General features: G+C 40.9%; 1 protein-coding gene across 3 annotated transcripts in view; it reads left to right on the top strand.

The window, feature by feature from the left end:
• Positions 1-25,112, top strand: part of FBXW2 (F-box and WD repeat domain containing 2) — a 31,022-nt gene extending 5,910 nt beyond the window's left edge. For 2 of the 3 annotated variants that reach the window (XM_036022144.1, XM_036022145.1), the window contains exons 3-7: positions 8,323-8,517; positions 10,777-10,910; positions 14,583-14,669; positions 15,543-15,712; positions 19,979-22,797. In XM_036022144.1, coding sequence (XP_035878037.1) covers positions 8,323-8,517; positions 10,777-10,910; positions 14,583-14,669; positions 15,543-15,712; positions 19,979-20,267 — 875 coding nt within the window. In that variant the 3' untranslated portion in view covers positions 20,268-22,797. Of the gene's footprint in view, positions 1-8,322; positions 8,518-10,776; positions 10,911-14,582; positions 14,670-15,542; positions 15,713-19,978 lie in introns of all 3 variants that reach the window. The other variant, XM_028508688.2, reaches the window with a different exon arrangement.
• The last annotated feature ends 1,011 nt before the right edge of the window (positions 25,113-26,123 follow it).

The raw sequence follows: 26,123 nt of genomic DNA, 5'->3' as shown, positions 1-26,123 counted from the left end.
TAGGGAGAGTGAAATAGAAACATCGATTTTGTTGTTTCATTTATTTATGCATTCATTGGTTGCTGCTTGTATGTACCCTGACCAGGGATCAAACCCACAACCTTGGCTTATCAGGACAATGCTTTTTAACCAACTGAGCTACCACCAACTGAGCCAGGGCTGAGAGTTGGATATTTTAAAACTAGGCAATTAAGCTAATCATTAAAATTTAAAATTATGTATCTATTCCAGTTATAATGGATATGTCTTTCTGCATATTATTAACAGAGGCATATTATATACAGTTTAGGTAGTGCTTTTTGATACACATTGTAAATAATTCTTAGGCAGTGTTTCAAATGCCTCTCAGCAGCTCTTATCAATGATCCCAATGCCTATTAACTTCCATTGTATATAATATATAGGGATACTCTCTGTTCTTTCTTCATCCAAGATAATTTCTAATAAACATTTGAGTATTACTTGAACCATGTAGCTGCCATTCTTAATAGTACATATTCTTCCTTTGTGTAAATATATCATTATTTAGCCATTTCAATATTAGTGCATATTCTACTTTTATTAATATTTTATAAAACCATTTATAAATATAAAACTATATTATAAATATATGTATGAATATAAAAATATTCATAAAAGTGCATACTCCACTTTTATTAGGTTATTTACACTTTTATGAATATTTTTGTTTGCATTGGGTTTTTTCCCTTTGAATTATTTATTTGGGGCAGAAGCCTCAAAGTGTAATTGCCAGATCCAGAAATGTGGATGCTTTTATAGCTCCTCTTAGTGCCCTTTCCAGATAGGGTGAACTAATGCCATGCCTACAGCAAAGCGTTGAATAATCTGCTCCTCCCTCACAGTTCTACCAGCCTGTAATATTTTTTTTATTGTTTTTTTTGTTGTTGTTGTTGTTGTTAAGATTTTATTTCTTTATTTTTAGAGAGGGAAGGGAGGGGGAGGGAGGGAGAGAGAGAAACATCAATGTGTGGTTGCTGGGGGCTGTGGCCTGCAACCCGGGGAAGGGGCCTGACTGGGAATCGAACCTGTGACACTTTGGTTCACAGCCCGCGCTCAATCCACTGAGCTACGCCAGCCAGGGCCAGCCTGTAATATCTTTAATAGTTAAGAGATACATTATTTCTCATGATCGTTTTAAAATTTTATTTTTTTATTCATTGAAGATGTACATGTCCTTTCTTGTGGTGTTATGTTCTTTGAAATACTAGACACTTTATTTTATAGAATAAACATTAAATTTAAGACATCTTCTGGTTTGGTTTGTCATACTGAAGTTATTCCATGCTTACTTTATTTTTATAACATTGTTCTTCTATACTTTGATGTAATTTCTGAGTTGTGGTGATGACTTTTCCGTGTCCTTTGATCAATGTCATGATCAATGGCGGGTATTTAAAATTTTTTCCAAAAGATTAAGATGCAGTATTAGCTTTGAGCTTGGCACTCATTTGCACTTAGTTAAATGCTGGTAGCTGACTCACTTCGGAAACACCTGTAACTTTTAAAAAAAATTTCTCACCAAACTTTACTTTTGAAATACAAAAACTTCAATTACTTGGAGCAGGAATAAATGGGACACATTCACTGACTTCTTTATCCAAAAAGTTAATATTTACAATAACTGAACCCAACCCTGCATTTTAAGATTATTCTCTAGGTGGGTCTCCATGTTCTGTTATTTTTAACAGATGAATAAACCTGAATAAATTAATCAGGTTTGTATATTGAAAGTCATGCTTTGTCCCTTGAAAATGATCCAAAGCATTAGTTTAATTTTTCTAGCATAGCATCCCTGGGACTGTTACTAATGACAGAAGTATTTGTTTTAGAATTATATAGGCATACCTCATTTTATTGACCTTTGCTTTATTGTGCTTGAAGGATATTGCCTTTTTTTTTTTTTTTTAACAAATTGAAGGTAAGACACTCTGCCAGCAAAAGATTATGACTTGCTGAAGGCTCAGATGATGGTTAGCATTTTTTAGCAATAAAGTGTTTTTTAATTAAGGTATATGCATTGTTGTTTTTGAGGCACAATGCTATTGCACACTTAATAGACTATGGTATAGTGTAAACATAACTTCTGTATGCGCTGGGAAACCCACAAATTCGTGTGACTCACTTTAGAATAGTGATCTGGAACCAAACCCTCAATGCTCTGAGGTGCGCCTGTACAAGCGTTTGTGTCATCTTGTTTCTTAAGAGCTTGTGTTTTTTCTCTGGGGTTGAATTGGGAAATTCTGAATTTAGAAATAAGCTTATATAGTGGCTCTTGGATTAGCCCCTTGAACAGCAATAAAGTAGTACTGCCAAAATGATTGATGGCTAATGTTAAAATTAACATGATATGGATTGAATGAGGTGATTATCCTGCTCATTTCTTAAATGGTAAGAAAGGAACCTGTTGTGCCTTGTGCTGTTCAGTAGATATTTGCGTATAAAATGCATTCTGTGTGAAAGACAGTGTGAAGGCATACATAGATCAGCTGGAGCAGGGAACATACACACTGGGGTCCGGAAGATGGTAACTCGGTTAAGTCAGGTCTCCTTGTGGACTGTGGCTAACCAGAGAATGCCTGCCATTCCAGAGCGTGCCGCTGCTGCTCCACCGCAGTGAATTACTGCCATGTGGGATTCAGGCCCGGAGTTGTCAGATCTGACTTTTAAGACAAGCCTCACATCTAGATTTTTGTGAAATATCTTGATTCTTTAAAGTAATGATTTTTAAGTATTATTCATATTTGAAAAATATTGTGGTTGGGTCATACTCAACCTGCAAGCTGCTGTTTTGCAACATTTTGTTTATAGTCAGATAAGAAAAGCAAGGGTTATAAAAGAGATATCAAATGATATAGTTAAAATGTATAAGAAAAAAATTCATGTAATTGTTCAGAAGGAGTTCTACCATTTGAAAAAACTGAGCAGTGTGTTTATTTTGAGTCTAGAAGAATGGGTAGACTTTAGAGAGATGAGCTTCAAAGCAGAGGCTTTCCAGTAGGAAGATAAGCATTAACAAAGATGTGACAAAGCTAATAAGCATGGAGCATGTAGGAGGAAAATAAATAAAATTCATTTTAGCTGGACCCTTAGGATATAAGTAGGGACTCTATAAGAGACTCTTAGAATATAATGAAGAAATAGGCTTAGACCGTGTTGTGAAAGCCTTGCGTGCTGGGAACATGAGTTTGGACAGTTTTCTGTCAATAAGAAAAAACTCTGAAAGATTTCTGGGCAGAAAAAGGGCCAGGATCAGAGCTGTCTACTTCAAGTAGATCAGTGTTTCTTATTTCTGTCAGATCCGGGTTCTCTTTTTATAACATGTTCTACAATATTTTATCTTGAAGTAAAATTCATAGAAATTTATAAGTGCACATATTTTCAAAATCAATATAATGCCTAAGCTCTGTGTCAGAGGATAAATAAAAAGACTGTAAGTTAAAATAATACACAGTAAACATGTAGTGCTCAAGCACAGCTATGCTAGAAAACAGTAATGTGATCAGATGTTTGCACCTGTATGGATCAACTGTGGATATGATAGCTATAAATGCCGAATGTTGTATTTGTGTCACAAATCCCATCAGTGGTATGATGTCTCAAATGGTGAAAAATTCTTGGTAAACTTACCAGCAAAGCAAAGTATATTTTTCCTCGAGATGCTTGGTAGTTTCACTTTTGGAAAAGTCAGAATCAACTACAAATATGCTTTGTAAAACAGGTTTTAATCTCAGATAACTAAGAATAAACTTTTCACTGAATGAATATATGGCTAAACCTTTAAGAATGTCATGCAGACGATCAGGTAATTGTTTTTGTGCACTGTCCCAGTCATTGCAGAGTGCCTAGCATTCCTGGCCTCTGCCCAGTAGATGCCAGTAGTACCCTATCACCCCTAAATCCTTATGACAATTGAAGCCACCCTTAAGAATTTCTAAAATGTTCTCTTAGGAGATGACATTACTTTTCTGTTGAGACCCAGACAGAGAGGGAAGTAGAGGTTCCAAATTGAAGTATTAGTCTGTTGCAGTTTATTTTATTTATTTTCAGTCCTCATCCAAGGATATGTTTATTGATTTTAGAGAGAGAGAAAAGAGAGGGAGGGAGAGGAACATCAATTGCTTGCCTACCATATGCATCCCAGCCATGGAATTCAGTCTGTAACTTAGGTATGTGCCCTGACCAGAGTCGAACCTGCAACCTTTTTGGTGTATGGGATGACACTCCAATCGTCTGAGCCACCCGGCCAGGGCATAGCCTGTTGCAGTTTAGATGAGGGTAAACAGGCCTCGATTTAGGACAGTAAAGGTAGATTTTTAAAAGGAGCAGTTGAATGGAAGAGTAGCTGTTGAAATAGAATTGACAGGATCTGGCAACAAATTGGGTACATGGCAAGGAAAAAGGGAGATTTCAAAAAACAGCTGAGGTTTCTAGCTTTGTGTGTACCTGGGAAGATAGCTGTACTAGTAACAAGAATGGAAAATGGAGGAATAAATTTGAGAAGGTAGTTGGAGTTCAATTTGGGATGAACTGATTCAGTTGGATGTGTAAAGGGAGATTCACACAAGTACCTGGAAACGCAGGATCAGAGATTTGGAGAGTGCTCAGACAGCGAGAGAGAAGATTTAGGAGTTAGTCATCACAGCTTTGACTGCAATAGTGACATTTTAAAAAGAGATGTAGAGAAGAAGAGTAGAGCCTAGGGTGGATCCTTGAAGAGTGTACTTAGAGGAAGGGGAGAGGTAAAGAAACAACACTGTGATGAAGAGAGTTCAAGAAGGATGAAAATTGCCTGTCTTAACGAGGGCGCAGGTAAATGTTTATTCAGTTGGTCTGCCAAGTCAAATGCCTTAGAGAGAGGCAGGCGAGAGCTGAGACCTGGTTCTACAAGTTAAATATTTAAACTTAGCTTGATACAGTAGTTTACTCCATTCGTGTTCAGCTAATTTTTCTGCTTACCTCTGTTACATAACCATCCCTGTAACTTTGATGTCAAAGTATTGTTTTCATCCTCTTTTCTGAATTGAGAGCACTTTTTTCCTCTCTCCATCTAATGAAAAATAGTCCGCTTTCACTTAGTCCCCTTTTGTTTCTAGGCTGCATCTTTGATGACCTCCTTGAAAACATTGGGCTAGTAAATGCAGCAAATGGGAATACATAGGGAAGATTGACATGAAGCCAAAAAGGAGCAGAGAATAATGGCTCCTAAAGGCTTAGCAATTAAGAGGAGAATTGTACCACTGGAACTCAGTCTGATTGTTTTTTAATGTATCCTTAGGGTGTAAAAATGAATGGCCCAGTTTTTTCCTATGTCAACTAGATTAAACTCTCCCTTTTTAAAATCAAATTGTGTTAAATATGTATAACACAAAATTTTTCACTTTAACCATTTTTAAATGTATAGTTCAGTGCCATTAAGTACATTCACATTCACATCCATCTCGAGATATTTTTACATCTTCCCAGACTGAAACTGTACTCATTAAACACTGAGCCCCTATTCCCTCCTGCCCTCAGGATCTGGCAACCATGGTTCTGCTCACTGTCTCTGAATTTGACTACTCAGGTACCTTGTGTGAGTAGAACCATACAGTACCTGTCTTTTTATGACTGACTTATTTCATTTAGCATAATATCTTCACAATTCCTCTATGTTATAGCATATGTCAGAATTTCCTTCCTTTTTAAGGTTGAATAATATTCTATTGTATACATACCACATATTTGTTTATCCTCTCTCCTAGTATTTAGCCTTTCTGCCTCCAGTTTGCCCACTTCAAACCATTGTCTATGATGCAGCCATAGTGGTCTTTCAGAAATGCTAATAAGGTCATACATAGTTAGAGATCCTCCTGACCCAGTTCTCTAGCTGGACCCTACCACCGCTGTTCTCTGTCATACTGAACCACTTTTAAAACCAGTGCCCATGTTTTAGACAGTGCATTTTGACAGGCATTGTAAATAATTCCTAGGCAGTGTTCAGAATGCTTCCTAGCAGTTCTTTATGCATTGACCACAGTGTCTATTCACATACATGCATTGCAATATATAGAGATACTTAATAGGTACTTTAATAGGTACATGCCAGGGGTTGGCAAACCACCAGCTGCAGGGCCAGCTCCGGCAGAGTAGAGTAATTCCAAAAGAGACTATATGGCTCAAAAAGCCTAAAATACTTACTTTCTGGTCTTTTACTGAAAAAGTTCTGCTGACCTTTGACATATACTATTCCTTTGGGGAAGGAGAGGTTAACTTATTCATACTTGAGATTTTAGCTAGTTTTTCCTAAATCATGAAATCCCTTCTTCAAACAATCCTATGCCAAAGCCCAGCTTAAAAACAAATACAGTTCAGTTGAGGAGCCATCATGTCATCCCCCAAGGTGAGTTTGCGAACACCTAGATGTTGAGGAGCACAGTGGTAAACTCCATGGAGCTTCATCTGAGGCATTTGCTCCTTTTGTCCCTTTTTTGTACTTGCCATGGGCTTTTGTACTGCCCACTATGTACTGTACTGAATTATTATTGCTTGTTTAACCTCTTTGTCTTCCCAAGTAGACTTAAGCACCATGAGGGCAGGAGACAGGCCTACCTGATATAGAAGTTCTGTAAATACAGGTTGAATGAATGAGTGAATGAATGAACGAACGAACGTGGCCCTGTTTGAATGTTGGCAGTAAATCAGAACCAAGGTCAGATCCTAAAATGATTTCCTGCCTTAGCTCACTAGGAATATAGTCACAAAATGCCCAAGATTAAAGATTATTGAGACCTGCACTGTCCAGTAATATACTAGCCACTAGCCACTTAATGGTTTTTGAGCACTTGAGATGTGGCTAGTCCAAACTGAGATGTGAAACGTGAAATACTCATTATTGGATTTCAAAGACTTAATATATAAAATGTTTTATTAATATTTATATTGATTACATGTTGAAATGATCATTTGATATTGTTAAATTCTATTTTACTTTTTCAAGTAAATAATAGAAATTTTTAATTACTAATGTGGCTTGTATTATATTTCTGTTAACAGCACTGTTCTAGAACATTGGTTCTCAAAATGTTGCTCATGCATTAGAATCACTTGGCAAGGTTTTAAAATTATTGGATCCCACCTCGGATATTCTAATTTAGAATTTCTGAAGGTAGGGCCATACATGTATGCTTTGATAAAACTCCTTATATAATTCTGATGTTTTATGTACCCAGTGAGAACCACCAATCAAGGTGAACCCCTTATTTTATAGAGAGGAAACAGAATCGCTAAATAGTAAAGTGACAACAAACATAGTCTCCATTCCAGTATGTTCTCTTAAGGGTTTCCCCAGGTTAAAATCTGTGCTGTACCTCTTTCATAGTGGTAGTGATTTTTCTATTTTCTGAAACAGTGGCTCTTGACCAACCCTTAAAGCTAGAATTGTGGCTGGCGTTATCTAGTCATTTCAGTTCTTAAAAACTGTTCATTTGGTGCTTTCCAGATTACTGTGTCCTTGTCTTAGTGATGGTATTTGCATCCTCAAAATGTCCTTTGATTCTTATTATTTTTTATTCTACAGGTAAATTGTGAGATATGAACTAATCATAAGCATTTTTAATGTAATTAAAGCAAAGTCCTGAATTGTCACCATGATCAGTATAATATTTTCATCAGAGGCGGAAGTGAAACATACTTTTTTCTACAGAATCTTAAGAGGCTCTATAAGTTCATTGTTGAGTTGTTCCGAGTGTCTGGGAATGATTTACCTGTGGTTATTTTAGAAGTTCCTTTACACATTTCAAGATGGCCTAAGAAATTAGTAGTTAACCTTTTCAGAAGTTAACCCATGATCTGAAGCTCCTCTGTGACTTGTCTTGAGTAGAACATGTTCCAACAGCAGCTTTACTATTCAGCACTCTGTTTGTTCAGGATTGTTGAGTAATGGACAAACACGCAAATGTACACATGCCGTCATGGGTAATACTCATCATTTCACGCTCAAATCAGACTCACGATGCTGAAAGATTTATGACATTTTGCAAGTGGAAGCACCAAGGGATGCTTTAGTCTAACATTTCTCTGTAACCTAGAAAGTTAAGGGAAAAGGGCTAAACCAAAAAGTTTGCATGCAGCACTCATGCTGTTGACACCACTTTGGTGACTCTGTGAGTCATGTTACCCTCTCCATGCTTCGGTTTTCTCTGCTATAAAGTGGGAGTGCTAGAGGAGGTGACCACTGAGTTCTTCTTTAAGAATACTGTGGTTTGGAGATTGATTTTCCTTCTTCAGTGTTTCCTTACTAATCTCTCTGTTTTTCTCTTAAAGGGTCAGATGACTTGTCTGCAAAACTGTGGGATGTGAGCACAGGGCAGTGCGTTTATGGCATCCAGACGCATACTTGTGCAGCAGTGAAGTTTGATGAGCAGAAGCTTGTGACAGGCTCCTTTGACAACACTGTGGCCTGCTGGGAATGGAGTTCCGGAGCCAGGACCCAGCACTTCCGAGGGCACACAGGGGCGGGTGGGTTGTCCTTTTCCAAGGCTTTCTGTGGTTACTTGAACTTCATTCCCTAAAGTCAGGAGCCAAGAATGTGATCTCATCTTTTATTAATTTTTTAATTTAACTTGCCTTTCCCCCCTTTCTTTCTCAGTTATGACGGCTAATCCCTTTATTCAAGTTGTTCTTACCTGGCATCTTTTTCCTAATTCTGTTTCTTCCTTGGCCCATTTAAAACTCTTCTCTCTATACCCTTATGTTGGGAGGGAGCAGTTCTCCTTCTCTCCTACTTCACTTATATCCTGTTGAACAGTCAGTCCCCTTTGCTTTGATCAGATTTCTTACCTCCAGATTGAGTAACTCATGCAACTAAAAATTCAGTCTACTTTATTTGTAGAAATAAGGCTAAAATCTTTTGGAGTGATAGTGGTTCCCAGTTTGTGTGATCTGCACATATTACATTGAATTGGAGCTTGGTTGACAATTGATAACAAGCCACTGCCTGGAGAGAAGATGAAAGAAACATACCTGAATATCTTCTAATAATTTTACAGCAGCCTTAGTTTGCAAAAGCTGGTCATTTGATTATAGCCCGGAGACCTTAGCTTCCCCAGGGCATCGTACTTTGGAATTTTGTGAAGAAACCTTGGTGTGCTATTGCCCGGCCTTGTGAGCAGCAGCTCTCTTCTTTTTCCCATGTGTGCAGCGCGTTCACCCCTGAAAGGCACAGACTGTGCTCTTAAGCATCACATTTTATGAGTGGCCTTTGTCAACTTCCAAAACAGGTTGAGCTCTCCTGCTATAGGTATCCCAATACTATGTATATTTGTCATAACACTCATCATACAAGGAAGTATGGTGATCTTGATTTCCCCACCAGGCGGTAAGATCCAGAAAGACAGACCATGCCTTTCTTTTTTTTTTTTTCTCACTCAAAGACATGCTTATTTTTTATGTTAGAGAGTGAGGGCGGGAGGGAGAGAAACATCAATTGGTTGCCTCTTGTATATGCCCCAGCAACAAGGCATGCGCCCTGACTGGAAATTGAATCCGCAATCTTTCAGTTTATGGGATGACACCCAACCAACAAAACCGCACTGGCCTGGGCCCTGCCTGTCTTTGCTCTTAGATCCCAAGTTCTTGCACCATACCTGGTACTCAGTAATTCTTTGAAGTAAACCTAACTGTTTTATTGCTAAAAGCAAATATTTTTTCCATTTTGTTTGTCATCCTATACATTTTTCCTCAGTCTGCTATCTTCTACCACTTGTTTATTGTAGAAATTAATATTTGAAGATACATGATTTACCATGGAATTTATATGTTAAGTTGAGTGACTATTTTAGTGTCAAAATATACATCGACTACCAGGTGATTTTGTAATGGATGAACTTTCAGAGCCCTGCTCTAGAAAATTTCCTCCTTGCTGTTCCCTGGACATTGCTGTGGCTTTTCCTAACTCTATGCCTTTGCTGTTCCCTCTGCCTGCAATATTCTCTGTCTTTTCTTGATAAACTCTACTCATCCTTCAGGGCCCATCTCCAATATCGCCTCTTCCCTGAAGTCCTCCCTGATACCCCTGGGCAAAGTTAGTCATTCTCCTTGGTGTTTCCCTAGCAAGAGGTAAACATTTTGTTTTTTTTTCTGGACTACCACCACCACCGCTTGCTTAGACTGAGTTCCTTAAAGACCAATGTCTTCATCTTTGGGTCCCCAGTGTTTCTTTAGAACTTGGCAGACATTGAAAAACCAATATTTGAGTACTTGCTGTATGCTCAGGCATTGTTTTAGGTATTGGAGGTATAGCTGTGAAGGAGTGGAGGCTAGATGTGAAGAAATGCAGACAGTTTTGAGGGAATGGCTTAATCTGGTCTTTGAGATCCTTGTTTGTATTTTGTTTGTTTTCTCATTACACTGGCTTTTCTTGAGTATGGCTATTGTTTTGTAGCATATTCTTGATATTTTGACTCACTACAGTAAATAGTGGCAATATGACTAAGGCCACCTGTGTTCATTCTGTTTTCCCTGCATAAGCTAGATAAGTTTTGTATAGTATCAGGCAGATAATAATTCTGAGAAGAAATGCCATTATCTCCAACAAGAATTTTGAAATGGATATATTTTTTATCATAAAACTGTCAGTTGAGTGGTACCATTCTTATCATAGCTCTAATTTTATTAGAAATTATAAAATTGAGCAGCTAAGGAGAATAAACGCTGTTGAATTCTATAACTAAGACTCTCATAGGCATGTTTTAACTTTGTATCTGTTATATATATTAGTATTTAGTGTCGACTACAATGACGAACTGGATATCTTGGTGAGTGGTTCTGCAGACTTCACTGTGAAAGTATGGGCTTTATCTGCTGGGACATGCCTGAACACACTCACCGGGCACACGGAATGGGTTACCAAGGTAGGAAGACAGTCTTCTTAATGTCGGCCTTTGTGGGGGGATGGTACTTGCTGCCTTGTAAATGGTGGTGGGCCATAAGATGGAATAGATACAACCACAAAGCATGATGGTGTAACAGCAGTGACCAGCATGTAAAAGACACGCTGTAAATATGAATGACTTAAGGACATGGAAAGATGCCCACAATGTAGTAGATGGGCAGATGGGTATAGGGAACAAATAAAAGAGGTCACATACAAAAAAAAATACTATATAGAGTATGATACCAGTTTCTAAATGTGTTTATGCACCAGAAGTTGAAGGTGATTATTTCTTATAGAATTGTGGGTGTTTTTTTCCCTTTAGGATAGTATATTTTTTAAAAATTATATTTTATTGATCCTGCTACAGTTTTACTGAATTTTTGCCCTAGGGCCCCCTCCACCCGGTACCCCCCACTCCCTCAGGGAATCCCATCCACCTTGTTCATGTCTGTGGGTCATGCGCATAAGTTCTTTGGCTACTCCATTTCCTGTCTGTACTTGACATCTCTGTGGCTATTTCTCGAATACCTGTTTGTACTTCTTAATCCCCTTACCTCTTCTGGCAACTATCAAAACATTCTGAGTATCCATGATTCTGTCTCTGTTCTTGTTTGCCCAGTTTGTTTTTTAGATTCAGGTGTTAGATATCTATTTATTTTTTGCCATTTTATTCATAGTTTTGATCTTAAATAAGCCCCTTCAACGGGGGCTAGTAATGGTTTGGTGATGATGAACTCCTTTAGTTTTTTCTTGTCTGGGAAGCTGTTAATCTGCCCTTCCATTCTAGATGATATTTTTGCTGGGTAGAATAATCTTGGCTGTAGGTTCCTGTTTTTTATGACTTTGAATATGTCTGGCCAATCCCTTCTAGCCTGCAGAGTTTCTTTTGATAAATCAGCTGATAGTTTTATGGAAACTCCCCTGTAGGTAAATGACTTCTTTTCTATTGCTACTTTTAAGATTCTCTTTTTATCTTTAATTTTTGGCATTTTAATTTTGGTGTGTCTTGGTGTGGTCCTCTTTGGGTCCATCTTGTTTGGAACTCTGTGCTTCCTGGACTTGCATGCCCATTTCCTTATCAAATTAGGGACGTTTTCTTTCATTATTTTTTAAAATAGATTTCCAATTTCTTCTCTTTCTCTTTTCCTTCTTTTACCCCTATGAAGCGAATGTTGGATTGCTTAAAGTTATTCCACAGGCTGCTTATACTGTCATCGTTTTGGGGGGTTCTCTTTTTCTTGTTGTTCTGATTGGTTGTTTTTTGCTTCCTTATGTTCCAAACCATTGATTTGATTCTTGGCTTTATCCACTCTACTGTTGTTTCCCTGTAAATTGTTCTTTGTTTCAATTAATGTATCCTTTGATTCTGACTCGATGTTTTTAATGCTGTTTAGGTCCTCACTAAGTTCCTTGAACATCCTTATAACCAGTGTTTTGAACTCTGTCTGAGATTGCTTATTTCCATTTTGTTTAGTTCTTTTTCTGGAGTTTTGATCTGTTCTTTTATTTGGGCCATGTTTTTTTTGTCTCCTCATTTTGCCAGCCTCCCTGTGTTTATTTCTATGTATTAGGTAGAGCTGTTTTAACTCCATGTCTTGGTGGTGTGACCTAATGTGGTAGGTGTCCTGTAGGCTCCAATGGCACAGCCTCCCCTATCACCCAGGCTGGGTACTTGAGGTGGGCCCTTTGTGTGGGCTGAGTACACCTTCCTCTTGTAGTTGATCCTTCGGTGCTGTTGGCAGATCAATGGGAGTGATTTACCCAGGCCAGTCAGCTGCAAGGATTGGCTGTGACCACTTACCACCAATCTCTGTCCTCCATGGAGGATCAGCCTTGCAGGGTCAGGGTGGTGGTGCTCCAGCGTGGTCTGTAGCTGTCCACTGGGTGCACTGGCCCTGGGGTTTCCCGGGTGGTGCAGGCCAAGGTCAGCCCCTACCTGTGTTTTGCCCAGGGCCACCCAGCCTGAGCTATAAGCAATCTGAAATGGCTGCTACTTATGCTGGGCTTGGAGATTCCCAAGTGAAGCCACACTGTTAATCTACGCTGGCTGTTACTAGTGCCTGGCCTGGGGCTCATTAAAGCCAGCTGTTGCTTATTTGATTGGATTTAGGAAGTTGTGAAGCATAAGCCAAGACCATCCATTCATATGGAAAAGCAGCTTGGCTGGGCTCATAAATTGGGTGGGCTGGAATCTCTGGGGATCTCCAAGGCAGGTCAAACAGTGTTAGTGAAGTTGATGGAGTCTCAGATAGGCACCAGCTTGCCAGCTCTGTGGGAGCAGGGCTTAGAAAAGGGACAATGGCCTCTGCTCTCCTTGATGCTGGACATTTTAGTTTCTCCCTCTATACCACTGGTGCCATTCAGCTGCTAACCCAGTGCTGCAGCTCAGGGGGAGTGCGTCTGAGTAGGTGAGTCAGTGTGTGGGTTCTTTAAGAGGAACTGCCTGGGGCTCCAGAAATTTCTTCTATTGACTCAATCCCCACTGGTTTTTGCAGCCAGAAGTTGTGGGGACTTATCTCACTGGCGCTGGAACTCTCATCTGGGGAGCCTGGTGTGGGGCTGGGACTCCTCACTCCCCAGATATCCCTCCTGAATTTTTACCCACCACACATGGGTGTGGGACCACTCTGTTCTGCGTCTGTACCCCTCCTACCAGTCTGCATGGATGTGGTTTCTTTAATTCCATAGTTGTCAGACTTCCATTCAACTTGATTTCTGATGGTTGTGAGTGATGGTCGTTCTATATTTTAGTTGTAGTTTTGATGTGGTTGTGTGAAGAGGTGAGCCATGTCTGCCTACACCATCGTCTTTACTAGAAGTCTCTCCTCATTCCCTATTTTATTGGTTGGTTGTTTATTTATTTATTCATTTATTTTTAAAGATTGTATTTAAAATAAATTTAATACTTAAAGATTTATATTTAAAGATTATAATAAAGATTGTATTATTTTTAAAGATTGTCTTTATTCTTAGAGAAGAGGGAAGGGAGGGAAAAAGAGAAGGAGAGGAACATCAGTGTGCATGATACAGCAGTCAGTTGCCTGTTGCATGCCCCCAACTGGAGGCTTGGCCCACAACCCAGGCATGTGCCCTGGCTGGTAATCAATCCCAGGAACCTTTGGTTTACAGGCCAGCACTCAGTCCACTGATCCACACCAGCCAGGACTCATCCCCTATTTTAAAAATGAGGAAACACAGAAAGAGGCTAGATGGTCTTGTCCAAGGTTGCAAAGTCAATGTATGGCAGATTCTGGTCCTAGTAAGTCTAGTGCCTTTTCCTTTATAATGCACATGCTTATGAAAACAGATGGTTTGAATCTACTTCTATGACTGTGGGCTTTTTTCTTTCCTATTTTTCACATTTTCTATAAAGTAACATTTTATAATTTTAAAAATCAGTCCTAATGTTTGCTTTCACACTAAAACCAGGATTAAATGTTGCCAACATTAGGCACTTTTAGATCCTACCGATAATTTTGATATATTGGTTGTAGTAAAACTTAGAGGTTAACTTGGTCATTAAGTTATAGCTCAGCTATTTTAGCACATGATATCATTTCAAGCTCTTTTTTGTATTTTAAGTTAAAAAAAAACATATAGGGGTAGCATTAAAAGGATCTTTCTGTAACATGGATGTTTATATTTCTAGGTGGTTTTGCAGAAGTGCAAAGTCAAGTCTCTCTTGCACAGCCCTGGAGACTACATCCTCTTAAGTGCGGACAAGTATGAGATCAAGGTAAAGTTTTTCTCTCTTAGTTTGCCTCATCAAAGAAAAACTGGCAAATATAGGAACATTAAAATTAAATTAAAATGAAAATTTTAAGGTAGGTAGGAATGTTATTGTTGTCTAAGCCACCTCAAACCCATTGGCAAAAGAAGCGTGCATTATCTTTATGTTCTAGACAGTTTCTAGCTCTGATTTTTAAATGAAGAAAAGAAAATCCACAGAAAATCATCTTCAGTGCATTCTTTGTTTTTACCCTCATCCAAAGATACATTTATTGATTTTTAGAGAGAGAGGGGAAACGGGGTGGGAAAAGAGAGAGAGACATTGGTGCGAGACACAAACATCATTGGTTTCCTCCTGTATGCACCCCGACTGGGGATAAAACCCAAAACCTAGGTATGTGTCCTGACCAGGGGCCAAATTTGCAACCTTTTGGCTTATGGGACGACGCTTTAATCAACTGAGCAACCTGGCCTGGGCCATTCTGTTTTCTGAAGACATGTATCTTTTTACCCTCTTCAGTTCTTGGGTCTAACTATGAAAATATAAACATTTACTTGTATAAGAATAAAAAAAATTGCAAAAAGTTAACAGAGCACTCTTAATACTTTTTTAGTGCAACTTTTTTACATTGTTTCATGTGGTAGGCATTATCTTCATTGTGGAAACTGATGTTCAGGGACGTTAAGTATTTTATCCAAGACAGCACAGCACATACATGCAGAATCAGAGTTTGAACCCATGCCTCTCAATTCTAAACCCTCTGGTCTTCCCAGTTTACTTCAGTTGGTTTCTGAACTCAGCAAATGAAAACCACATTAAGGACAAGATTTTCTAGGGTGATACAATCTGTCGTGTTTTCTGATTTTCTTTTATTTGTAGATTTGGCCAATTGGAAGAGAAATCAACTGCAAGTGCTTAAAAACATTGTCTGTCTCTGAGGATAGAAGTATCTGCCTGCAGCCAAGACTTCATTTTGATGGCAAATACATTGTCTGTAGTTCAGCACTGGGCCTCTACCAATGGGACTTTGCCAGTTATGATATTCTCAGGTAGTGTTTCTTTGGACCTTTGCTCTTGACAGTTCATTGCAGCCAGGCTGCCCGCCTGCCTGCCTGCCTTCCGTCCGTCCGTCCGTCCGTCCGTTTCCATTTAATAGTAAACACAAGAGTAAATATTGAATAAACCAGTCACTAACTTGCTTTTGGGAAATCTTTCCGTCAGTTATAAATAGGGTAGTACGCTGTAAACTTCACATATAAAAATGATTTAGAGACATAATTAGAAAGGGTTATATGCTTGAACCTAGACAGTCTAGTACAATCCCTTCCCTTACTCTGAGTCACTTCCTCCTTCAGAATTAAACATGCTTATCTGGAAAATGAGGGTTTTGGATGGAAAGATCTTTCATATCTCCTCTAGTTCTAATATTTTAATTTCTACTTCCTAGTTAGTTGAAATTCTTCATTGAAGGATTGAGTGTCCTTCTGCTGACTAGTAGAAAGATGGGTATGTAGAGAAAACTAGACTTGTAGGTTTACTTCTAGAGAAATAAACAAGCAAAGGTCCATGGACAAATAATTTGTGATTCCCTGCGTACCATAGAGCCCTTTTGGAGAGTGGCAGTATCTGGTAGCACATTGGAGGCTGATGGAAGCCAAGACCTTATGGTGATTAAGAGAACTTACTTTGGTGACAAACAAACTGGTTTAAGACCTCGTGCCATCTCTGATGAGCTTTGTGAAATTATGTAGGTTTGTTAACCTGTCTGTCTCAGTTTCTCACCTGTAAAGATTAAATGAAATGCCTGTAATGACCTAGCATAGGACCTGGCAGGTACTTATTTCTAATAGCTCTCAGAAACCTTACATAAAGAAACATGTTTGAATTTGTTTAACCTACTGTACCTAACATTCATAGTGCACAAGACCCCCCCCTTTTTTTTGAGGAACACTCATTTATTAACAGCTCACAGAAGTAGTGTCCTACAGCATGGTGGCTTGGGGAAGTACAGAAAATTGAACATCCTCTTTGTTGTTTTTTATTCATGATTGTTTGAAGTCAGCTTGTATGGAATCTGATCATACTAGCCAACAGGACTGTGGTGGACCCTGTCCCTCTGCTCATAAAGGTACAACCCCAGCTATGTCTCCCTGGAGTCACACCTACGTTTCTAATCAATTAGGTTTCCAAGCTATCTGTGCTATTAAGGGAAAAAAGAGCAGAACAGATCCTGGAAAACGTTAGTCCAAGCTTTTCATCTTATAAATGTGGAAACTGAAGCTGAGAGAGAGCAAAGGGCCTTGCCCAGCATCCCACAGCACGCCCTCATCTAGGACCCTCCCACCTCCCCACCCATCCATCTCCACATACCCATTTATCTAGTGGTCCATGGCTGGATCATTCAGCAAACTTGTGCTTAAGATACCAGCAAGCCAGAGAGAAGGAGCTTTTGAAAGAACCTGATGCTTTTCAAAGAAAAAAATCCATGTAGTCCCCTCCAATCAGTGTTTTACAGTTTAGTATTATTTATATTTTAAATTAAAATTTGCGAGCGAATGGTGCAAAGACAATGTAAAATAGAGATATCGTAGTTTTTTTTTTATGCTTAGAGTCTCTAAAGATTTTAATTTGATTCTTTCTCGTATATGCTTCTTGCTCAGAATGTACAGTATAGAGAGTCCAGAGTCCTGGCTGAAAACTCTGTTAGGTTTTGGTGTTTGGATCCACTAGTTTTAAGCAATAAATCTTCAAGATTGTTTACTGGTAGGCAATGGCTAGATTCAGATTTTTCTTTGAAAGGGGGCTACTTTATTTATTGCTCCCCACCCCTCCCCACTCAAACACAAAGAAATCAACGTCTTTTGAAATCTTCGAACAAATCCTATGACCTCAAGTTACTAAGACCAGGTAGGGACTGCTTACTCTTTGAAGCTAATTGAGAAGAAGCATAGTACAGATGGCAGATGGCAGCAAATTGCTTAAGCCATCTAAGATGCAGTTGTTTGCTCTAGGTTATGTGAGTGCAGCAGGCAGGGTCATTTGGGTCAAGGGCCTAGACTGCACCACAGGGATGTCCTTGTACGGCCCTAAAGTCCTCAACAGAGGCGTGAGCTTGTGGAGACCTGAATTCTGTTCTGCAGCATATTCGTGCTTCAGTGCAGGGCGTCAGCTCACCTTTATCAGGCTAATTAGTCCTAATCCCTGGCCATCTGTTTTCTAAGTTTCTGGTTATTTCCTGCTTTGCATCGATGAGGTGGGACTTAACTAGACTTTCTTTCTGTTTCTCCCAGTTTCTTTTGGATCTCTTTTGTAGGAATTTTTATCTGCCTGTGGTCATTGCACCATTGCTGTAGTCATTAGTAGATATTTATCGGGTACCTACCCATGTGTTAGGCATTGTGATGTACCTTGGGAACCAGCAGAGATACTTACCAAACTCGTGGAAATTACTAGCCAGCAGAAGGGAAGACTGACATTAAACAGCTAATTGCCTACAGATGTTTTAATGGTTGAGCTAAGAGCAGCATAGGATTGGGTACTTTGAGATCCCAGCTAGATTGAGGAGTAAGGGAAAGCTTCTTTGAGGAAGTTGTGTGGGCTGAGAATTTGCATTAACTCAGTGCTGGGGACACGCAATGAGCATTGTAGACTGAAAGAGCAGTCACTTCAAGGCCGGGAGACTGAAGGAACTGGTGCATTTGAGGCACTAAAAGCCAGTGTGGTGAGTTCAGTAGAGAGCCTTAGAAGGGTTTAACATTTTAAATGAGATGGATTAGATTTTAGTGTGAGGTTAACTGATTGAAAGGGGCCAAGAATAGATGTGGGGAGACTGATTGAAAACTCTTGGCAGTAATGCAGGTGAAAGATGATGTCTTAGATCAGAGTTGTAGCAATTCAGATGGTAGTAAATAAATTAGGGAAAATCTAGGGGTGAAATCAATAGATCTTGGTGATTGAATTTGTGGTTTGAGGAAAGAGGAGCATTAGATGGTTGCCCTGTTTCCTAGCTTGAGCAACTGGGTGAATGAGCAACCGAGGAAACAAAGAAGAGAGAGACAGGTTTGGCTCATAAGTTCAGTTTTGGACAGGTTGAGTGTGAGAAACATGTCTTCACTGTGAAATCCCCTCCCTTTCTGGTATCAGACTGAAATCTGCTTCTGTGCAACTCTCTCCACCTTGGAGCTAGTTCTCTCTTCCAGAGCTTGTGATGTCTGGCCTCTCATACGTCCTTCACTACTACATGGTGACGGTCATGTGTACTTTCCCCGTCCCTGCCAGTTCTCTTTCTTCCCCCCTCAGCTGATCTCCTTCAGCTGTGTCTTACTTTTGCTGGTTACCAGGCCCTGCCATGCTGGTTGACCTCTCAGACATACTCTAGTTGGCAGTGTCCTTGTTAAAACGTAGGCTAACCTGGCCTTTCATGGGCCCAGACTTACTGTTGCAGAGCAGATTTTGTAGATCCCTCACCTTGTAGCTCCTTTCCTATTGCCTCCAAAGAGGATATCACCTTTTATTGTCCATCTATTACTTTACTAATTGCAGACAACAGAGACCTAAGTTTTCTTTTGTTTTTTAATTTGTGCTGCCATTTATCTAGATCTCTCCCATTTTGTACCTTTGTTGTTGATGTTTTGGGAACTGTGAACCTGAGAAGGTTGAGGTTATTCTTCACATTTCCCCAGTTTTCTCTAACAGATTTTTGTGAATCTGTTAATGAATGTTTCTGGATTATTTGGGAGACTTTTACTATTTTTAGTCTCTACTGTTTTAGAGGGGACCTATACATGTGTGCTGCCTGCTGAGAGCAGCACTTAAGTCACTTGGTTCTCCTTCTTTGTTCAGGAGGTTCCCCTCGGTCAGTGTTCCAGGATTTCATGAGTAAATCTTTTCACCTAGCAGTAGGGGTTGGGTCTTACATTCTAGTTCTACCTGGTATTCGACTAGTTGTGAATCTTTAGCCAAATTATTTACCCTTGCTGAGCTTCAGTCTTTACATCTTGTAAAAGAATGTTAAATGAGATCATCTGTAAGGTCCTTACCAGCTTTGATGGGCATTTTGTGCTTTTATAACTGTTCATCAACTATTGCCTTTCTCCTCACATGCCTGCGTTGTCATATTATTATGAACTCTCCTCCCCTGCCCCCATTTTAAAGTAGGCTGAACTTCTCTCCATTTTCCTTTTTATCAAAAACTTTTAAAACTCTAAATTTGCTTGAATTTTGTATTGCTTTTAAATGTCTCCAGAGAAGATTACAGTAGCATAAACAAAAGCAAAGTTGCCCTCCGGTTCATGTTATTACTCTCATTCTTGTAGGGTCATCAAGACTCCTGAGATACCCAACTTGGCCTTGCTTGGTTTTGGAGATGTCTTTGCCCTGCTGTTTGACAACCGCTACCTGTATATCATGGACTTGCGGACAGAGAGCCTGATTAGCCGCTGGCCCCTGCCAGAGTACAGGAAATCAAAGAGAGGCTCAAGCTTTCTGGCAGGCGAAGCTTCCTGGCTGAATGGACTGGATGGGCACAATGACACGGGCTTGGTCTTTGCCACCAGCATGCCTGACCACAGTATTCACCTGGTGTTGTGGAAGGAGCATGGCTGACGTCACGAGCCACCACTGCTGGCCGACTTTGGGTGCCTGGGCTGCGGGTTTTGAGTGCAACCTCTGTGGCGGCCGACTGCATGAACCAAAGTTCTCACTTAATGGTATCATCACGCAGTGCACAATCATTTATCTCTGTTTGCCAGGGGCCAGGGCTCTGGGTGGGGAAGGGCTCGTTTTATTGACATACAGCGCAGCATGCTAAGGGGGCACACCATTGACTTCATTTGTATGTAGTTACGTTGGTCAGTATAAGAGGATGCATTTTGGATTCATCTTTCTTGAATATTGGTTTTAAGTAAAGAAATTCAAATGATTTATTAATCTGCTAATTGGTTGCCTATAAAAACACATTCATTCTATTATTAAAGCTTTTTACCATCGCCTTTTTTTCTTTCAAAGTTGAAGCAAAGGTGCTATGATGTTTTACAGTAATTTTTCTCACATGGGGCTTAGCCTTTATAACAAGCAGTATTACAAAGACCACCAAGTCCTGTGACATTCCAAAACTCTCCACCAAACACCAGTTCTAAAGAAAGTCTGTCTTCCAATACAAATCCAGTTCTGTAAATTGTTTGTAACGTATTCTAATTCCCAGTTCTTGGCAGAGTCCAGGCCAGCCACGTCGAGGTGTGAGGGAGTCCCGTAGTTCTTGTTTCCATCTGGGGCCCGCTGGTCTTCGGTCTCCCACAGCACAGGTGCCTGCACAGAGGTGACGAGGTGCGGTGGAAAGAGCACTGAGGTGGAAGGTTGGACGGGCTCTGTTGCCTAGGAACCCTGCGACCTCAGGCGTGTCGCGCCCCTGGCCCTGGTTTCTCTGTCTGCACAGCTAATAGTTAGCTAGATGATTTGTGAGATTCTTTCTGGTCCTGCATCTGCTGAGATGTGTAAAAGTTGATATTTTTGTTTTGTCTGATTACTGATTCATTGTTTCTTTGGGGTTGGAGATAATATATAAATGAAACCACTGATACAAAGTTGTCATCTGTAAGGAAACCAAATGTATGAAAGAGATGGCTAAAAGGAGAATGTAGAACATGCACATGTTCCACTGAGGATATGTAAACGATGGGTGGGAGAGGTGCAGGTAGGAGTTGTGGTTCTGTAGAGAGGCCATGTGTTGTGTGAGAAAGACACCTGACCCTAATTTTCCCTCTAACTTGATGTATGGCCTCAGGCAGGTTTATTTTCTGTCCCTGGGCCCTCTTTTTAAAAATCTGTACAATGAAGGAATTGCCCTTGATTAGGGTTCATAAACTCACACGCCCAGGGGAGTTACGCAGATGACAGAAATGAGAAGCAGGCGCTGGGTGGGACTGCCAAACCGCAGACAGCTCATAGAACAGGGCAGGCACTCAGCTGTAAGCATTAGGCAGAGACGAGCCCAGTCCAGCGTTGGCAGGTCTTCCGTTTTTTTCAGGAGGAACAGAATTTTGTTTGAAATTTCCTGATTTAAAAATGTTGACGACTAACTGAAGATAATTTAGAATACAGCGGGCTAGGCCAGTCACGTCTGTGGGCCACCAGCTGGCTTCCTCCGCCCTCTCTCTCATTGCTGTAAAGTGAAAGAAGGCTGTGTGATTCGGCAGTGGAAATGTTTGAACAAATTGGGCCATTCAGCTGTCCCTTTGTGTTACAGGGGAGTGAGGGGAGGGGGCATGCTTCATTCACAGGCGGGAAAGTAATTTAAAGATGAACATAAGAACCAGACCCTCAGTGAGAGCCCCTGCCTGGCAGTGTGAGTTACTCATTCTCCTTGCCGACCATAATGCAAAGCGTACCCATCCTAGGTGGGAGAAGGGGTTCCCAGCAGAGCTGAGAATGATGCAAATTCTGCAGTGTGTACACAGCTCTCCCAGGATCTGCATTCGCGAGAGCCTGGCAATGAACTGCTGACTGCTGTGAAGCTTAGAGAATCGATGGGTTCAAGGACAGGCTTGGTTAATAGCCATGGCGACACTCTAAAGGAATTAGGTAAAAGAACAGGATCTTCCTCCATCCCCTAAATTCATCTCATACTGAGTTCTTTGTATAAGCTCTGCTTGGTCCTCCAAGAAATGGAACCCGAATTGCAGCTGGAATCTATTTTGCAGGAGCCTCAGGAGACTTGGGGCGATGATGAGGGTAAATGACTTTTTCCTTCCCATGCAGCCTAAACAAATAACTGACATTACTGTTTCCATGACCATCCCTACTCCCGCCTCACTTGGAGATTATTCAGTAGCTTCAAAGAGTGAGTCATTTATAATAGCCTTTGTGGGGGGGGGGGTGTTTTGGAAGTGACAAACCTGAAACTTGTGTGGTGTGTCCCACTTCCCATTTCCAGTGTGAACATGTGCGTAGTTACCACGGTGGCACGGAGCGCGACGGATTCTGACAGCAGCCCCGGAGGCTAGGGCTGGAGTCCTTCGATTCCTCCTCACGGCGGCCTTCATGGCTCCAGAGCATTTTATTTAATTGCCTTATAGTTGCTAGATGTGGCCATACTGTTGCCAGCTTTTATAAGGATGGAATACTAACTCATCCTTTAAAACAGTGAAGCAGGATGGGGAGTCAGCAAAAGTGGCCAGGGGATAACAAGCTGTAGTTGCTTGGTGCCCTTTCATTGAGCTGGGGGCCGTGTTCTCCACATGCTGATGCCTGCTTCCTTAGCTCAGAGGGGAGGGTCAGGGCTTTGCCTCTTGTGGCTGTTCTCATCTCTGAAAAATTCTCAAGTTACGGGCAGATGACTCCATCCTTGTGTATATTGGCTATCTTTAATGACACTGAGTTTGGTGGATGTGAGGGCTTCTCCCAGGGCCATAAAAGCGCAGAACAACCCGGGCTCCAGGGTGACGGGGTCCTGGACAGCTGGGCGTGAGGTTTTTAGCAGACTCTGTTCCCATTTCAGTGGAAGCTACCATATTTTGCCGTGTACAATGTGCACTTTTTTGCCCAAATTTTTGAGGAAGAAATAAGGATGCACATTATACGTGGGTAGTACTAATTCTATACATAAATGTTTTTAATTCTTTTATTTATGCTTATGCATTAAAAATGTAATTCTAGAAAGCAATAATGATATCCGTGTGCAAAATAATACCCTGGGATACAATAATCAGTTTTATTCCTAAATATTAATTAAAATGAAAGATTTCTTTTTCCCCTGAAAGTTTGGACCAAAAATATGGGAGCGCATTATACGCAGCAAAATACGATAGTTTCCTCCAGCCCTGTTATTTGAAGTAGTCAGTGCTGTCAAAGCTGGTCCTAACCCAACTTTCAGACCTAGTAGAGAAGTAGGAAGAAAGACCCTCCAGGGAGGGGCTCGACTTTGAAGAAGCTCCGAAGGAAGGTTCCCATGTTTGGGTAGCTTCTCATCAATGGAAGGTGAGGAATATTGCTGTTACATTTTAAGGTTTGCACTTCATCTTTGAAAGTTTGAAAATTCTGTTCTGGCCATTGAAAATGCTTAGGGTAAAATGTGAATGAGGATTATGTAATCCTTCTAATATTTGCTCTCAGGAGATGGATTTCTGCTCTGAATTTATAAAATAGGGAGAAAACAATCTGTTTGGAAACAGTATTATTTAGACATGAAGAAATTGTTTCTGTTAGATTAAGCATTTTACCCAAAGTAGCTGAGGATAGTGGAGTCTGGCTTTGCACATTGCTTTGGCCAAACCCAGCCAGCTAGCTCCTTATTGCTGGGCTCCTGTGCCCTGGCTGCTTGGAGCCTAGAGGTGTGTCAGCCCCCCATCACTTCCAGCTTTCTGGGCCCTCTCCGGGCTTCCTGCAGGCCTAGGTGTCTGAATCACTTGCTTTTGCTGCAGGGAAGTGTGCAGAATCAGCTGCTCCAGGATGCAACTTGGGGCAGGGTGCACTGTCACATGGAGTTGTTGGGATAGGGGAGAAGACCTAAAGGGTCTGTGCCCTTGATGGAGCCTTTGTTTCTGGTTCTGCTGGTTCTTGCCAGGACATATAAGACACTGCTGGGAGGTAGTCCCCAGATGAAGAGTCTGATGAAAGGACAGGTTAGCATTCTTGACAGAAGTGCCCACTAGCTGTCTTCGGCAGTGTCTCTCTGACCACAGGTTCCCCATGCCCACTCTAGGAAAGTGAGTTTTTTTGGTTTTTTTTTTCAGGCTAAATCCTCAAATAGGTGACTGGATAGTCTCACACCATTGCCATCAGCCTAATCAGGCTGAAGACTCATGCTCCCTGCGGAAAGGTATTTTGCAGTCAAGTCCAGTGTTTTCGTCTTCTCTAGAGTGATTTCGTGGGTTAGTGTTACATTCCTGACTAGTGTAAACCCACTTACTTACTGTAGCTTAAAGAGTCAGCTGGTTCTGCTAGTCAGGGATGTGCTCAAATGAAAAGGTGTTTTTGTATATTTAAACTAGGCAAATTATTCATTCAGCTGATACAAACTCAACAGTTTTTTGGAGTCCCTATACCCAAATTGTGAACCAAATGTATTTCACTAAGGCTCAGGTTGAAAAAGGCTGGTTTCCAACCCAACGTCTGTAGCAACGTGGTCACATTCATCAACTTGCATTTCACTAATTTGATGTATGTTGTGATCTAGGGGGAATGAGGTGAAGTTTATATTTGGTCTGTGGGTCGGGGGGAGTAGGGATTGCTTCAACAAATAGTGGAGTGATTGTGGCACAAGGTCTCTGTTTAAGAGGAGCCGTTCTTCTCATGCATCATAGAACTTTCTTTTACCCGTGAGTGATCGTGCTAACTATAAGTCATTTATATCTATACATTAAAACAGGTTCCTCAATTAGGCAACATTTGGTTAGCCAAGCCCAAGTTATTGTTTGTACTGGAAAGTAATAAATCTGCATTTCCTTAAAAATACATTCTGTAGTTAAGACTATTTTCTTGCTTCCCTATCCCCTCCCCCCACCACCAATTCAGAGGGGACTTTCCAAAAGTGAGTATGTTTTAGAATGTGTTTTTGGAGGTGGAACTGCCCCTCCTGTGATTGGAAGTAGCTCCATTCCTTTACACTTTCTGCAGGCACTAAAACGTGAGCCCAACAATATGATTTTGAATGAGACCCAAGAGAGAAAACAATACATGTAACAGTAAAATGCAAAGAAGCAATTTTGGCAACTCTGACCTGTGGATGCAAATGGAAGAAGAAAGCACAGCGATGCAGGTCAGGTGGAGGGAGACCTTGCAACCCTCTTCCTCCCTCTTCCCTCCTCTACTCAGCAGGTGCCCGAGTTGGTTCATTCTTAATTTCAGTTTGTAGGGCCCCTTGTCATCAGACGGGGTCCTTACACCGTTGATCCCCAAAAGCACCATTGCAGGGCAGAGTATCATTCCTTTCACAGATGAGAAAGCTGAGGCTTAGAAATGTGCCTAACTAGAGGAGGAGTAAGTGGTGAGGTGGAGGCTGGGGCTGTGATTTGTAGCCTTCACACCGGGATTTTCCCTGCTTTGTTTTCCTCCCCCACCCACTTGCTGTTGCAAGTCTCTTAGGTTCAAACCTGGACTGCTGCCTTCCTCCCTCCCTCTTGAGCACCTGCTGAACCATCTTACATTCTCCTTAATGACCCTGTTACCAACAGGGGGTGTGTAGACTTACGAACCTAACATAGCTGAGCCCCAGCTCCTCCCTTCAGTTCTTGCTCTTTCTTTACCTGCCTTTGCACTCTGCCTCTTCCTCCTCCTGGGACAGCCCTCCATGTGCCTCTCCACCTGCCCAGGGCCAGCCTTCAGGACCCCACTGACCTCCCACCATCATCAAAGCCTCCACCCACTATCACCCTGCACTCAGCCCAACTCAGCGCTTCTGTCTAGGGTAGTCGTGCCATGCATTTGGCAGTCCATCACCAAGTACCTTGTGCAGCTGGCAGACCA

Source organism: Phyllostomus discolor, chromosome 3, assembly GCF_004126475.2.
Source record: "Phyllostomus discolor isolate MPI-MPIP mPhyDis1 chromosome 3, mPhyDis1.pri.v3, whole genome shotgun sequence".
In the NCBI taxonomy this organism is placed as follows: Eukaryota; Metazoa; Chordata; class Mammalia; order Chiroptera; family Phyllostomidae; genus Phyllostomus; species Phyllostomus discolor.
This window is presented reverse-complemented; position numbering and strand designations above follow the sequence as displayed.